The 15,381-nt window shown below is 40.5% G+C and overlaps 1 protein-coding gene across 1 annotated transcript in view; it reads right to left on the bottom strand.

The window, feature by feature from the left end:
• Positions 1 to 15,381, bottom strand: part of TENM4 (teneurin transmembrane protein 4) — a 601,532-nt gene that overhangs the window by 78,393 nt on the left and 507,758 nt on the right. Inside the window, 1 exon segment of the mRNA XM_054518583.1 lies at positions 6,285 to 6,404. Within this exon segment, the coding sequence (XP_054374558.1) occupies positions 6,285 to 6,404 (120 nt within the window).

The raw sequence follows: 15,381 nt of genomic DNA, 5'->3' as shown, positions 1-15,381 counted from the left end.
CTGGGATCTGAAACACTCTTGATTGCCCAAAGCCAGACTTGATGCACCTTGTAAATAAATGGTAAGAAAGAAGGTGAAAAAACGATCTAAAAATTATTTTTAAAAATAAATTGTGAGGCTTTCAGATTGGGTGCAAAAACCCCAGAGGAGCAACAGTGGGCATGAACTATTTCTAAAAAATGTCCTTGTCAAGCAATTTTTTGGGGGAACCTTTTTTATTTCATGGTTTATGGACTGAGGTGCCATTTAGGAAATAGAATTATGAAAAGGTTATTCATTAAAGAATGTTGAATTGAGTCCATGAGAGGAAGTGGAAAGCACTTCAAAAAGCCAAAGCCATATTTATTCTACCACTTGAGTTGGGGCATCATGTTCCCAGACCTATGGAGCTTGGCTTGCTGCAGACTCAGGAGTAACCTGCTGGTTCCTGCCAGCAAAGCTGCACAACGTTTGTACCCTGATGTGAATGTTTCTAACAGTCAATTAGCATTTGGCAACTCCTTCAGCTGGGAGGGAGATGCTTGCTCTGCATGGATCCGGGCACTGAACGGGCCAACAGGAGGGAGGAAATAAACATTACAAATGATTCTCAACAAGTTTTTAGGGAAGTTGGAAGAAGTCTTATTTGCAAACACCTCCGTTTCATTCCTTTGGCTTCACTGAGCCTGGATCAGAGATGGAATCTGCTGGGGGGAAATGTCTGGGCCTCTCCTGCATCCCCAAAACAGGATGCAGAAGGGAAAGCACTACCTCCATGTCAGGCTCCAGCAGCTGTGAAAACAGAACCATGCAGTGTTTTTTAGCAAGCAGTGTCGCTCACAAGCTGGTTTTCCAAGAGTCCCAGGGTGCAGCTTTCAAGTTACCTTGATGAACTAAACAAAAGGTAAACCCAAAATCAAGCAGAAAAAAACAAACTGAAAACACCTCCCAGTTTCCCTCGGTGAAATTAAATTTAAGAAAAAGAAAACTGTCCTGGGATTGAAGGAATAAGATAATTTTATTTCTGTTTTTGCTGCTCATCTCTGATGTATTTTTTACCACTCCATAAAAATCATACTTGTCGTACAGTTGTTTTGTTGTTTTTCTTTAAAGACTCTGGAGAGACAAGCAGAAGGATGAAATTATCTATTTATCCAAAGCAGCTCAAAAAATAAAAACTCCACAGGAAAGTGTAACCCTTTCTCATCTCTCTTCTCTGAAAGCTCATTGTTTTTGGTATTTCTGAAAAAGCTATGCAAAGGCTGCTGAATGCAATATGGAAAAGGTCTGGAGACTTTCTTGCTGCTTTATTGTGTTCCTACAACCCAGGGATACTGAGGACCTGCAGCCGCTTTAAACTACCGCTTTAATCAAATTTAAAACTTTATTTAAAAATGTGGTTTATAATCCAGTACTGATACTTTGAACTGTCTGTTAACTTTGCTTTACGCAGAAATGCATACAACAGAGTAGTTTGAGAGTTGTCACTTTAAATTCATGCCCTGTTATATAAACAAAGTCTCTGGTGCAGTAATTAGGCTAAAAACACATGCAAACCTTGATGTTATAGGAGTTTTGCTCAGTCTAAGTAATGTGACTTAAACAGGACCAGGGTTTCACTCTTTCAGGCTGTATCTGAGCAATGTTATAGAAGAGACCTGGAATAAAGTGAGTCCCCTTAAAGAGGTGAAAAATTTATCTCACTGTAATTCTAAAACTGAAATTTTACTTACACATTTGGAGACTTTATCATGCCAAAAAGAAACCCCAAAACCCCCAAACCTGGAGCAACAAAATCAGTTTAGGAACCAATCTAGCTAAACTGATGCAATTGTATCTTTAAAGTCCCTAACTTTAAAACCCCAGTTATTTTCCTGCTATCAGTAAACTGATTTACTAAATCAATTTAAGGCAACTCAGTGCACATTTTCAAGAATATATATTCCTATGGTGAATATGCCAAATAATAAACCTGCTGAGTTTTATGCAGTTATCTCGTGACCCCTGGAACAAGGTAACTGCTTGCATGTGTGCTCCCATTTATTCTCCAAACCAGAATGACACTAAAGATGGGAGGGATGACCCTCTATGACTGGGAATGCTCTGGACTGCATGCAGCCTGCTACTGTAGTTCAGGAGAACCTGCTTCTTGTATAAGAGTATCAATTTCTTAAAACAAAGTTGACCCAATCACATGAAAACTTTGCTGTACAAAAGCTGATGAGATATGCTCTATTAAAAAATACTCAAACCCATAGAAAAGATAATAGAAACTGGAACAGCATGAATTCTTTACATGATTTTGAAAGTGCTTTACAAATAGCATTAAATAAATATTATGACAATCAGTAAGGAACACAAGTAAATATTAACTCTCTTTCACTGGCTGGTTCATTGGACTGGGAAAGTCAAGAGATGCATCTAATGGTACCCACTAAATCAGAAGCTGGGATTAGAAATTAGGATGTCTGACAACATATTCTGCCCTGACAAATTTTAGCTTGAATGGTCTTATATAGCTCAAGGTAATTTACAGACCACTGAGGAAGTCACTGGATTTCAAGGACTTCGAGTTACCTGATCTAGCGGGAGTTGTCCCTGCTCATGGCAGGGGAGTTGGAACCAGATGATCTTTAAGGTTGCTTCCAGCCCAAACCATTGGGTTCTATGGATTTTGGTGTTCTTTAACTTGTCCATTTATGGACAAGTGGTTTTTGTCCATAGAGTACCTACAGAGTACGCAGATGCACTGACGTGCCTGTTCATTTGAGAAAATACCTGCATGTATCCCTTCACCAAGTTGGAAGGTATATTCATTATTCTGGAGGTTCAGCACTGCAACTGGACAATTTGTTTGATGTTTGTGCACCAGGTTTCTGTAGAAGCAGATTCACTTGAGAGGAAAGTGAAGAAAGTGAAATCAGAAGAGCTGACACCACAGAGTCAGGGGGTACACTGACCCCCACCAGCTGCCTACAGAAATCACAGCTTTAGGATGAATCCCACTTGGTCACAGATTCCTTGCTCTGAGACAGCTGATCTCTGTCATTTTTATCACTTAGAGCTGAGTATCTGCTCGGGGCTGAGTCAGCAAACTGCAGCCCTGAGCTCCTTGAAACTAATTTAGCTTCTGGAGGCTGGCAGCCACTCCAAGGAACCAGGAGTCCACCAAAGCCTGGTGGAGCATACTGATGCTCTGGCTGCACTGCTTTCTGCCCTGTGCTCCTGCTCACCTGGACCTTGGGAAGGACATAGCATGGAAGGAGCATCCCTAGCTTGAACTTCCAGTAGAAGTAGATTTGTAGCAGGGGTGGTTACCTCTCACCACTGAAGAATCAGAAAGAAATAGTTGCTTGAATATTACAAAGGTCTGGAGCCTGGATAGCAGCAGTCACCTCCATGCTCTGTCCCTTTAGCCTTCATGTTTGCTGGCTAGAGGTCCAGTTTACAATAGGGCCCCTCTGTGCTAAGTACAGCACAACTGCAATGCAAATAGATGGTTTCTTTCCTCAAAGTATTTGTAATCTATATTAATGATTACATACAGCAGTTGGGTGTTGTACAAACACAGGGAAACAGACAGACAGACAGAACAAAAGGTTATGACAGGCATTGTTGTCCAGCGATCTTTTAGTCATATTTAACTGTTCTACGGGGTACAGATTTTGTGCTGATCCATACACAACAAGCTGATCATGAGAGTGTGGTTTGGATCCCACTTTCCCACGAAGTAGATTCAGTACGGTTGCCAGAGATACCCTAAGCACAAATGTTAAAATTTTCTCTTTTTTGCAGTAATGCCTAAGCTAGTGGCAATAAAAAGACACCAGCTCCAGGGGTGTCCTTTTCCTGGAATGTCTCTTTATCATCTCCATTTTATTGTCATATCATTGAAGGGTTGGAGCATCACTTGGAAAGCCTCCCAGTCCCTACCAGTGTTACAAGAGGTGCAAACATCCCTGAGTGTGAACTGGACAGCATCAAGCACACGTTGCTAGCACATGTTATTCTTTTTTCATTACAATGCTATCTGTTTCTCTAGCCAACTCAAATGAAAGTTGTGGATTAGAGAGGTGCTAAAACCCATAAATCCTCTCCCAAGTGCTAGTGGTTAGTAGTCAATACGCAGAGCATATGCAGCTGGAAGCCCTTCTGTTACGTTTGTTCTTAAAAGAAAGGGAGCCAATTAGCACTGACAAACAAAAGATAAGATGAAAGACATTCCCAATTTGCACTGCTTTTGTTTTGGTTGAGCATGATTGCTCAGATTCTGCCTCTAACACAACTGTAATCCTAATGACTTCTTCCTAATAATTTCAACACGAATTAGCAAGAATAGATCTCCTGGGAGCAGAAGACATATTTTTAAATGCATGGGCACTGCATTACTAAATTGCTGGCTAAAGATTCTAGGTGATATCACTAAATTAATAATAATAAATAATGGGAAGGGGGAAGGGAGAGGAGAGGAGAGGAGAGGAGAGGAGAGGAGAGGAGAGGAGAGGAGAGGAGAGGAGAGGAGAGGAGAGGAGAGGAGAGGAGAGGAGAGAAGAGAAGAGAAGAGAAGAGAAGAGAAGAGAAGAGAAGAGAAGAGAAGAGAAGAGAAGAGAAGAGAAGAGAAGAGAAGAGAAGAGAAGAGAAGAGAAGAGAAGAGAAGAGAAGAGAAGAGAAGAGAAGAGAAGAGAAGAGAAGAGAAGAGAAGAGAAGCTATTCATTTGTTAGGGAAGTACAAGGATCATCAAGTCGAGCTGCCTTACAAGTTCAGGGCTGATCAAATTAAACCATGTTATTAAGGGCATTGTCCAAATGCCTCTTAAACAGTGACAGGCTTAGGGCATTGAATGCCTCTAGGAATGCTGAGGTTACACTTGGTGCTGGTAGCCTGGTGTGCAACTACAGTGTGAGCTGCAGCTGAGGTCCTTGGGGGGCAGGAGGCCCAGCCAAAGCCTGAAGCAAGAGGCAGGGAACTGCCAAGTAGCCACATGGAGAGACAACAGGAGCTGACAACTCCAGACTTTTCCAGGCTTAGACTGTGAGGGGATAAAAGTCTAGGGTTTCCTTTGTTCAGGGTCCCTCCTTGCAGGCAGCAGCTTGGGCTCTTTTGTTATTTAGTTATTGTACCAAGATTAAATTGTTTTAGGGATTTGGACACAAGACACTGCTATGGGAAACCTGAGGTCTAGTGGGTGAGGAACCCCGGTGTGACTGTGTGAGTGTGGGGTGTGGCTGCGAAGCGGCCCCTGTCCCAGCTCAGATGGTGTGAGTGTGACTGCCAGAGTGGCTTCTGGATATTTGGACAGGGAAGTTTACTCAACTGGAAGCCTGTTTCAGTGTTTAAGCACCCTCTCAGTTAAGAAATGTTTCTTCATGTCCAGTCTAAATCTCTCCCAGTTTTGAACCATTCCCATGAGTCCTATCAGAGGATACCAAGGAGGTGAGCTCAGTACTTCCCTCTCCACACCTGCTCCTTAGGAAGCTCTAGGAAGCAATGAGGACACCCTTCAAGTCTCCTCTTCTCTGAACTAGAGAAACTCAGAGTCCTCAGATGCTGCTCACAAGATATTCCTTCCAGCCTTGTCACCACTTTCTTGCCCTCCTCTGGAAACATTAAGGCACCTGAACAGTTTTCTTAAATTGTGGGGCCCAGAACTGCACACAGTGTTCTGGGCAAGTCTGCACCAACACTGGATACAGCAGGACAACCACCTTTTTGACTGGCTGGTCATGCTGTGTTTGATGCACCACAGGATGGGGTTTGCCCTCTTGGTTGCAAGACACACTGCTCTAACAGCTTCTGTTCAGCTGCTGCTGGCCAGCACCCCCAGATCCCTGTCTGCAGGGTTGTTCTCCAGCCACTCCTCTCCAGTTTATACTCGTGCCTGGTGTTACTTTGTTCCAGGTGCAGAAAATCCAGCATTTTGACTTTTTAAAATTCATCCCATTCATCACAGCCCAATGCTCCAATGTATATAGATCCCTCTGCAAGGTCTCTTGCCCCTCAGGAGCATCAAGACCACCTCCCAGTTTGGTACCATCAGCATCTTGCTAATGGTGCATTCAACTCCTGCATCCAGGCCATCGATAAATACATTGAACAACACTGGCCCTGGAACTGAAGAGCAAGGAACAGAACTGGGGATCAGTCACCAGCCAGATGCAGCCCCAAAACAACAAACATTAATGCACCAACATCTTCAAAAGGTATGAATAATAAATGTGCTCTTGGAAGGAGTTTCTCTTTAGTGGTCATGTAATAATGCTGTTACTGCTGCCTGAACACTGTAAATCCCATACAGACATCCCACCTGCCATCTTGTCTGCTGATTGTGTATCCAAACAGAGGATTGTTGACAAAGCTGATGTTCACTCCAACTAAAGGGGTCCCATCTGCTGTCATCACCTGGCCTCGAATCACACATGCATGTCTGCAAGAAAGAGAAAAATGATAAGAAATAGTAAGTTGTTTGGACAAATGCAGTTTCTTCCTCTGTTGATGTGGCAAGGAATTCCTATGGATTAGAAAGCTAAGGCCTTTATAACCTGTAAAGCTGGAGGCCATACCATGTGTTTTGATGGTGGGATGCTGCCCTTGAAGGCTTTCTCAGGCATTGTGTAAAAACCTTGGATAATCAAAGTGAGGTTTACAATTACCCTATTATATAAAAGCAACTGCTGCAGCATATCCTTAAGTATAAATTTCTGTAGGATTTACAACATCACACTGGAATTTCACAGAATCACAGAATTTCCTGAGATGGAAGGGATTCACAAGGATCACTAAGCCCAGCTTCTGGCCCTGCACAGGACAGCACTCAAATCATACCATGTTCCTGAAAGTGTTGTCCAAACACGCCTGCAACTCTGGCAGGCTTGGTGCCACGACGCTCCATCAGGAGCCTCTTCCAGTGCCCAACCACCCTCTGAGTGATGAACCTTTTCCTAACAGCCAGTAGTGTCTTAACAGTATTGCCCTAATTAAAAGCAAGGTGTATTTTAAAATCAAAGAGAGCTGAAAATTACCATGCAGTACATGGACATATTTAAGGCACAAAAGCCCCAGAAGATCCTGACCAAGGCTTGGCAGCTCACTTCTTTCCTATTTGGGAAAACCATGACAGAAAATTTGCTGGGCTCAGAAAGCTTCCTTACAGTCTGCCTAGGGAGCTGAGCACACTAATAGGATGGGCTTTTCCTTCCCAAGTTTGGTAGATTGCACCATTTTATAGGCTACATCTATTCCAACTACTCTGTGATCTGTAATATGCTCTTTTATCTAAGGATTTCAAGGACCTTTACAAACACTGATTAATACAGCCAGATTGGTATTTTACAGAGAGAGGAAATAAAACATGGAATGATTTTCAGTTGTCCAAGGTCAGTCAGAAAACCTGCAGTAAAGCCAAAGACAAATTTTCTTGGTTCTCATTCCAAAGTCTGTTTCCAGACTTCTAAGTCATTACTACATTGCTACCTCAGGAGCTTCCCATAAAGACAAAACATGACATGTCTGTGAGAGTGTCTGAACCCAATTTTTGGCTGAAGGTAACTATTTTTCTGAGCAGCAACAGCAAATTGTAGTGTCAGTGTGCTAACGTGACCCAATGAATAATTTTTCTAAGTGCTGTCCTGCTGGAGAGCAGAGATTGAAAGCCAATGTTTCTCCAGGTGCAGAACCAGATCTCAGCTAGAGTAAATCATCCCAGCTGCACTTCAACAGAGCAATGGTGCTTTGCTGGTTCACTGAGGCAAAGGATGATTTCTGCAATGTTTTGTAAAGATGATTTCATAAACATAGATCATTAGGGAAAGAGCCAGTTACTTTCTTACAGTCCACCTAAAAATCTGAGATTGTATAATGCAAGGAGATAAAGTATAACTTCAATTTAATAAAGGCTGCACAATTTTTACATTCCACAGTACAGCAAACAGACCATTTGCCAGGGAGTCTTAAAAAAATTCCGGCTGATCTAAATGGAGAGCTCCAATATTATCAAAAATTACTGCAGCAATGCCAAAATGTGTCTGCAATCTAAGATGTGACTATATTCACATATAATTTTGGAATAGGTCACAAGAAAATTAGATACTGGAAATTATTTTTATGGCACGGAGTTTTCTCTGATGTATCATCACTGACTTAGGAGTCATGTAGAAAAAGACCTGGACCAAGTTTGGAGCTAATAATCCAACAATCCTACAACGGTTTGGGCTAGAAGGGATATTAAAGATCATGTAGTTCCAAACTGCCTGCCTTCCACGAGACTGCTTTACTCAGGGCCCCACCTAACTTGGCCTTGAACATATTCTGGGATACGGCCAATGAGGGGAATAATATCCTTAATACTTCTTTTGCTTCTTCCATTAAGGGCTCTAACTCAGCTTTCCATATATAAAAACTGGAAGACAATAATCCAGTACAGTATTACGCACATCACTCTCTAACACACAGGTAGAGCATAACTCAAAAAGAATCAAGATGCCATGGAATATGCTTGGAAAAATGTCGATGCTTGGAATAACCCCAATGAAGTCAACAGGTCACCACCTGCAGTGCAATTTTTGCGTAAAGTGAATGTGTCTGAACACACCTCTGAGCCAACAGCAGAACCTAGGCTCTCTCTTCCCAGTTTGTTTCATGATCTGCTACACTGTGCCCCATCTTCTTTTCCATCCTTCAGAGAGACCAGAGTGGGTTTGAAACTTCCTTCTCTCAGTTTCTCATCAAATGAGCTGAACATTTTATAGAAGACAAAGAATCACTGCAAACTCTTTCATGAATACTAACACCTGAGTACAAAAGAATTGATGTTCTGTACCACATATTCAAATAAACACTGCAACTAAAAATGTTTTAAAATAATAAGAACAAGATCATACATTTCTGTGAACCCAAGAAGAACACTTCCACGTGTTTTTTTTTTTTTTTCTTCTAAGAGGTCAAAGCAAGTAAAGAAAAAAATACAAGTTGCAGGTGTCTCTCCTGCTGCCCTACAAGACATGTCCAGGCAGTTTTAAAGTTCTAAGTAACAGTGCCAGCAGCTTGGCCTAGAACCTTGGCTCAGTAAATTGGGGATGTGCTTTATATCCACAAGCATCTGCTCCATTACATATCACTGACAATTATTTCTACAAGCACCAGCACAAGGTAGGCAAACAGTGAGTTTCCTCTCACCTTGGCAGCTGTAGCAAATGCATTTGACACCCCACCTTTGGAAGGAGACTCAGTTCCTATCCTGGATGATGCTTCCCAGCACTCACCCAACTCTTCTAACACGCCTATGTGCTCATGGACTTGGAGGCTGTCTCTTCTCAGAGAAGCAGCTTGTCAGCAAACCCAGCTGCATCCCCACCCTCCTGAGGACTGTAACCATTGCTTTATTTCCATGCTTTAAGGACTAAGGGGACATCATTCCCAACCCACAGCAGTAAAAAGAAGATGGAGCAAGATGCACGAATCTGAATCCATTTAAAAGAGATAGAGATGGAAACTGGAGGAAAACTCAAGCCCAGACTGTCTCTGATGAGTCTCAAATCTTCTACTTCCCTGGGTGATAAAATTTGCCCCACTTGAATAAAACACAGCAGCATTGGAAGCAGCTGGCTTCTCTAGTGTCAACATGTCCTTTATGGAGACAAGATTGAGTGTCTACAATGCCCCAAGCCCCCCAGGATCCTGGTTAATGCTAATTTAGTCAGCTATTTCCTTCAGCTGACCTTGGTCTAAATGCAATTACCCTGCAAAGAAGTTAAGTGGCACTGCTAAGATGCTCAGCTCTGCTAGAAGGTCTCCAAATACATTTACATAAAATTATCTCTCATGTTAATAGAAGAGATTTATTCCATCAGTCCAGGCCTGCTAGTTCAGAGTGTTTTCTGCAGTTGAAAAAAATTCAATTTCTTGTAGCCTGAGTCTCATCTTTTCAATAAATTATTAACAGATTCCACCTATTGCCTCTGGTTTTTGGTTTGTTTTTGTTTGTTTTGTTTCCTTCACTACTGTTACATAAGACTATACGGATTCTTGTTTTACAAGGAAAAGCAGTCTCCATTTTTCCTCTTCTTTAATTAGACTTTTCCTTTTAATTTTTTTTTATTTGTCATAAAAACTTGCTTGAAAGACCAAATCATTGTCAAAATGCCATTTACAAGGCCAGATGGTGTATCAGACAATTTTACACTGCTGCTTTGTGAAGTTACCCTTTATTCCCAAGAAAATTAAATTAAGTCTTTCTGCTAAGATCTGGGCCACAATGGCAAAACAGACAGGGGTACTCTGATGCCTTTATGTTCCTATTGCTCAGAGACAAATAAAATTTGACAGACTGTCAACAAAATTCAAGCAGACCAAACCAGCCTTAGAACAGAAGCCAGAAAAGTAAATGCCACAAAAGCCATTTCACCTCATGGGAGCACATTAAAGATTTGTCTTTAATACTAACTCTGATCCAGAGTCTCACAACTTAGACACCAGTCCTTCCAACACATTTTAGTCACAGATGTTTTCTGGTGACAGTGTGCTTGGCATTTTGAAATAAGGGAAAAATACTGTTTCTGTTAAGCATTTTTCATTGTAAGAAGAAAATTCCATGCATCCTAAATCCCACTTTTTCTGCAAGAAATGTATGTTCTTGCCTTGACTGAGGATAGGTGACATGGGAAATCTCACTCCGATTAATTTCTGTTGCTCCTCAAAATACTTCCCACATACCTCATTCTCGTTTAAATGTTTCAATGTGTGAAAATGGTTATCATGACTGCTTAGCCATCCTCAGCCAAGTTATTAATAACAAATATTTTAATTTGACATTATAAATACTTTTGAACTTACCACTTTAATATTTTATTGGTATATATAAATATATATGCATATATATAGGATTTAACCTTCTCCTCAGGATAAAACTTCAACAGAGCTCCATAGAACAAAAATCTAGAAAGTTATAATTCATTGAGAAGAATGTTATTAATGAAAAATAATCTCTACAGCCTTTCTGTGTGACACCAGTCATGTCAGCTGGTCTCTTTATGTCTCTTTACTGCACCTGCAAAATAAGAATCACCTCCTTACAGAGACATGAGGAGAATAATTGTAGCAATGTGATAATCCCTTTGCAGAGAGATTTTTACATTCTCATGGCATTCATCTGTGATCTGCTCAGTCTGATAAGTGCCTAGAAGGGCAGATGTGCTACAATCTCTTGTCTTTAGCCTTGGCTGTGCCCTTTTTGCTTGAGAGTAAGAGAGGATAAAGCAAAATGTACCTCGTCCATTTTGGGTTGAATACGGCCTGTCTAATGTCAAACAACCTCAGGGCAGTCTTGTACCAGGATAGACAGAGCACTTGGTAGAATGCCAGGTAAAAGCTAAGGGCATCATGATCAAACACACGGACACACAGAAAATGCCTGAGCTGGCAGATGAAGGACAAAAGAAGAAGAGGAAAGATCAGAACATAGAGACGTTCAAGTTCATTGCTTGTGGCAGTATTTCCCTCAAAAGCCGTCTGTAAAAACAGCCCTGCCCACTCGCCTCTTAACTGTGGAGAAAAACCTCCTGACAGTCTTTCCTTGAAATGAGTAAATCTGTCTGACTTTTTTAGTTCAGTTTAGTTGTAAGAAAAGCTTAAAGTCAAAATCTATGTACTGCTCTTAGCTGCCATCTGAATTAAGGAATTAAGGTAAGGAAAAAGAATGCAAATGATCCTTCTGAAGGTCTCCTTGTTAAAAAGAAAAAAGGCAGATTTTTATATAGGAAATTAAAATTGAAGAGGACTCATGCAGAAAGAATCCCACACTATCATGGACAGCACAAGTGAGTTTCTGAAAGGGTTTGGCACATGTTGGGCAGCAGGGATACAATCCTGCTGGATTTAGCAGGGCTTGATGCAATAGGACATGGAACAATGGTTCTAAACTAGAAGAGGGTAGATTCACATTAGATTTAAGGAAGAAGCAGTTTATGATGAGGATGGCAAAACACCAGTACAGGCTGTGTGGAGAGATTGTGGCTGCCCCATCCCAGGAAACATTCAAGGCCAAATTGGATGGGGCTCTGAGCAACCCAATACAGCTGAAAATGTTCCTACTCATGGCAGGGGCTAGATGGCCTTTAAAGGTCCCTTTCACCCAAAAATATTCAATGATTCTAAATAACTGATTAGGCTCATCTGAGGAGTTTGCACTAAGGGGAGCACCAGAATGCTGGTGTCAATGTGACAAAGGGACTAAATGCACTAATGTTTGACTGTATCCCAAATGGGGACTGCTAAGCGGCACTGACAGACATGGCTTGGAACAGATCCTGCCATTCTGCTTTGTGAGCCACTGATGGAACAGGGACCCTGGAGAAGGAGAATGGGTGACAAAGAGCAAAGTTTTTAAGAGCTCTGAACAGAATCAGTAAAAGAAAGCCAATTCTAAGTTGAAGCAAGAAACTGCACCTGCCCTGTTTGTTCTACCTACTCAGTGAAGGTACTAAAAAGGTCTCATCTCTGAGGGATCAGGAGATGCTGATGATTATGTGGGCATGGTCCTTAGCTGTTAACCTTTTGCAAGAAGTCTTCTACAGTATTTAGATATTCCATGAAAGAAATAGCAAAGCCAAGTGAATGAAAAGCTCCAGTGAACACCCATTACTTAAATTGCCTGAAGGACAGGGGAAAAAGCTACATAATGCTCAGATACTTTTATAGATGTGGCTAATGAAGTTGGGTTTTGAAGTCAAAAAAGAAGTGCTTATTAATCAATATTTACAATAACATCTCTAGACACAGATTTTATTCTTGCTGTCTCTTTAGATCTGGTCTAACTTGACAGTATCAACCCAGTGAGTGTTCTTCTTCTGATATTTTTAGTATACATGCAAGGACTTGGTTTTGTGATCAATTGTTCAGTTTCTTAGGCTTCCCACTGTATGCACCTGACTCCATTCTGCTCTGTGAAGACTTATAATCTGATGGTTCTTTAACATCTCCTTGGGCATCATCTTTTTTCAGCAGCATTAGTGACTGCTGGTTGTAGCTCCTCCAAAAGGAAAAGGAGGTATCTTTATTGCATGACAGCTTGGTAACAAAATGTAATATCCTTTGAGGACCTCCTACCACTCTTAGAAACTCCATGATCATTGCTCTCACAAGAATTCCCTATTGGCTCCATTCTTGAAAGACTAAGGCCCTTATTGCTTTGAATACTTCTCCCAGGAACTGAACATTATTCACCTTCTTGATGTGTGTCCTTTTATCTTTATGACAGCACAATCTTCCTCTCTGATCTGCCAAGCAATCTGGCCACTCTTGGATGCCACTCCTGCCGTCCAGAGCATCTTGTTTCTCTATGCCTCATTGACTTACTATTTTTACACCTCAAGATTTCTCAGTTGAACTATAACTGTAAGGTGGGAGGGTAAGGGATATGGGAAGGCTACTCAGCAGAGGAAAAGATGCTGATGACATCTGTGGAATTGTAAAACTGCCTCCAACTGTTTAATTAAAGTATTTTAGAACAGAGTTTTATAGGAAATGCAACACATAATAAAGTTGGGCTGTGCTTTATTGCAAAGTTTCAGTGAAGAATCCTTTTACTCACAATGTGATTGACTAATGCTTTAGGAGCTGATGACTCTCTCCTTTTCTCCAGTAAAACCAAAGAAACACTCCTGCTTTGCATAAGGTATTAAAGAAACACAATCACACTCATATTTTTTTAGGTCTGTACAATCCAAATCAAGTGTCTAGTAGTACATAAGGTACAAGATAATTTTTCCACCTAATACTGAATTATGCTTATTTCATGATTTTTCAGAAGTCATTTTATAGCTATTATTTCTATGAGAGATAAAGACTTTATGCTGCAATAACTTTCAGAGATGAATAGTGTATTCATGTCAAGTCTTCACTAAAAATGTCTGCAGAACTTAGTAGCTCTGTATTATTACAGTATTTTACATCTGGTATTTATTTTGTAAGCATTGGCCACATATTCAGTTCTGCAGAAGAACGGAAATAAAAGCACTGCCTTTCATTGAATCTGAGGTACGATGAAAACAAAACCAAGCAGAAGAGGAGGAAAAATACATTATTCCAGGTTAATTACAAAATTATCTCTCTTTTGATGACCATAGGGGAAGTTCTTTAACTACATATAAGCTGTCTGATAGATTTGTAACTATCAAAAGGAATTACGGAAAATACAAAAGACATTATATTTGGGATTATAAAACTGCTTTTTTATATAGGAGGTTTTAACCAATTTAGCAAATAACTACTAAACTCAAAGGACAGACTCTTTCTGATATGGCAGCTTTTTTCAAAGGACAGTAATTTAAGTACTGAATAAATATTTAATCAAATATGCATGTGCAGATCCAAGAGAATGCATCAACACGTACACCATAGTTTGGACTCCTAAATCCACAAGTGCACATCAGTACCTCTGTAATCTGGGAGGTACTTAAATATCAAGCCTTCAAAACTTGCAAGCATGAAAAAAACTCCTAATAAGCTGTTTTCTGCACACTCCTAATGAGCTGTTTTCTGCACACTTGAAGAGCTCCTCGGGACATAGGTATCACCTGAGACCTTTTAATTCCAGGTGCAGGATGGTGCATTGTTTCTATCAATTGCCTCACTGGGCCTTGCAAGCATGCCCAAATCACACAAGGAAGATCCTACTCCTTCCCTTGGTCATAAATATCTAACGTTTTAAAAATATTTTTAGAAAGCTGCATCCCGATTTCTCTAATGACTGTACACAGGACTTATAGAATTACAGAATCATTAAGGTTGGACAAGACCTCAAAGATCATCGAGTCCAATGAAATTCCTTTTACTGACAGTTATAAAAGAGGAATATAATTGCCTCATGGTTACACTATCTATGTCATGTAAAAGAACATAAATATGGACAGGAGTTTTACTTTCATTAAATCTTGCAGGTACAAATTCCACAAAGTTGATGTAAGTAGCTGCATATATTGCATTAATTTACTATATGTGAATAATGTTATGCTAAACTCAAAATCAGAGGGCAAACACTGGAAAAGAAAATAAGCCCTGTACATAGAAAGGTAAATTTTAAAAGTAGGCTTAGCTCTTAATTCCTCTTGAAGGGATTAATTACCAAAATAAAAACCAGTAAGTTTTTAAAAGGTATTACTTGTACCTAATAGGGAGTTCATATGAGTAGAAAGCATCAAAAGAAGAATAATGCCTTTGGAAGACAATAATGCTGGGAAGAACAGGATCTGAAGACTTGCTGTGTTAGCCTGTTCGAAAATATGGAAAAATATGACCTTGCTTCCATCAATACAGGTACCATGCTGTGCCATGAGTGCTCACCCTCAGTACACTAGATGCTGTTTTATCTCTATGACAAAGTTTTAAAGTTTTAGATGCAGCATTCCAAG

Source organism: Molothrus ater, chromosome 2, assembly GCF_012460135.2.
Source record: "Molothrus ater isolate BHLD 08-10-18 breed brown headed cowbird chromosome 2, BPBGC_Mater_1.1, whole genome shotgun sequence".
Lineage (NCBI taxonomy): Eukaryota > Metazoa > Chordata > Aves > Passeriformes > Icteridae > Molothrus > Molothrus ater.
This window is presented reverse-complemented; position numbering and strand designations above follow the sequence as displayed.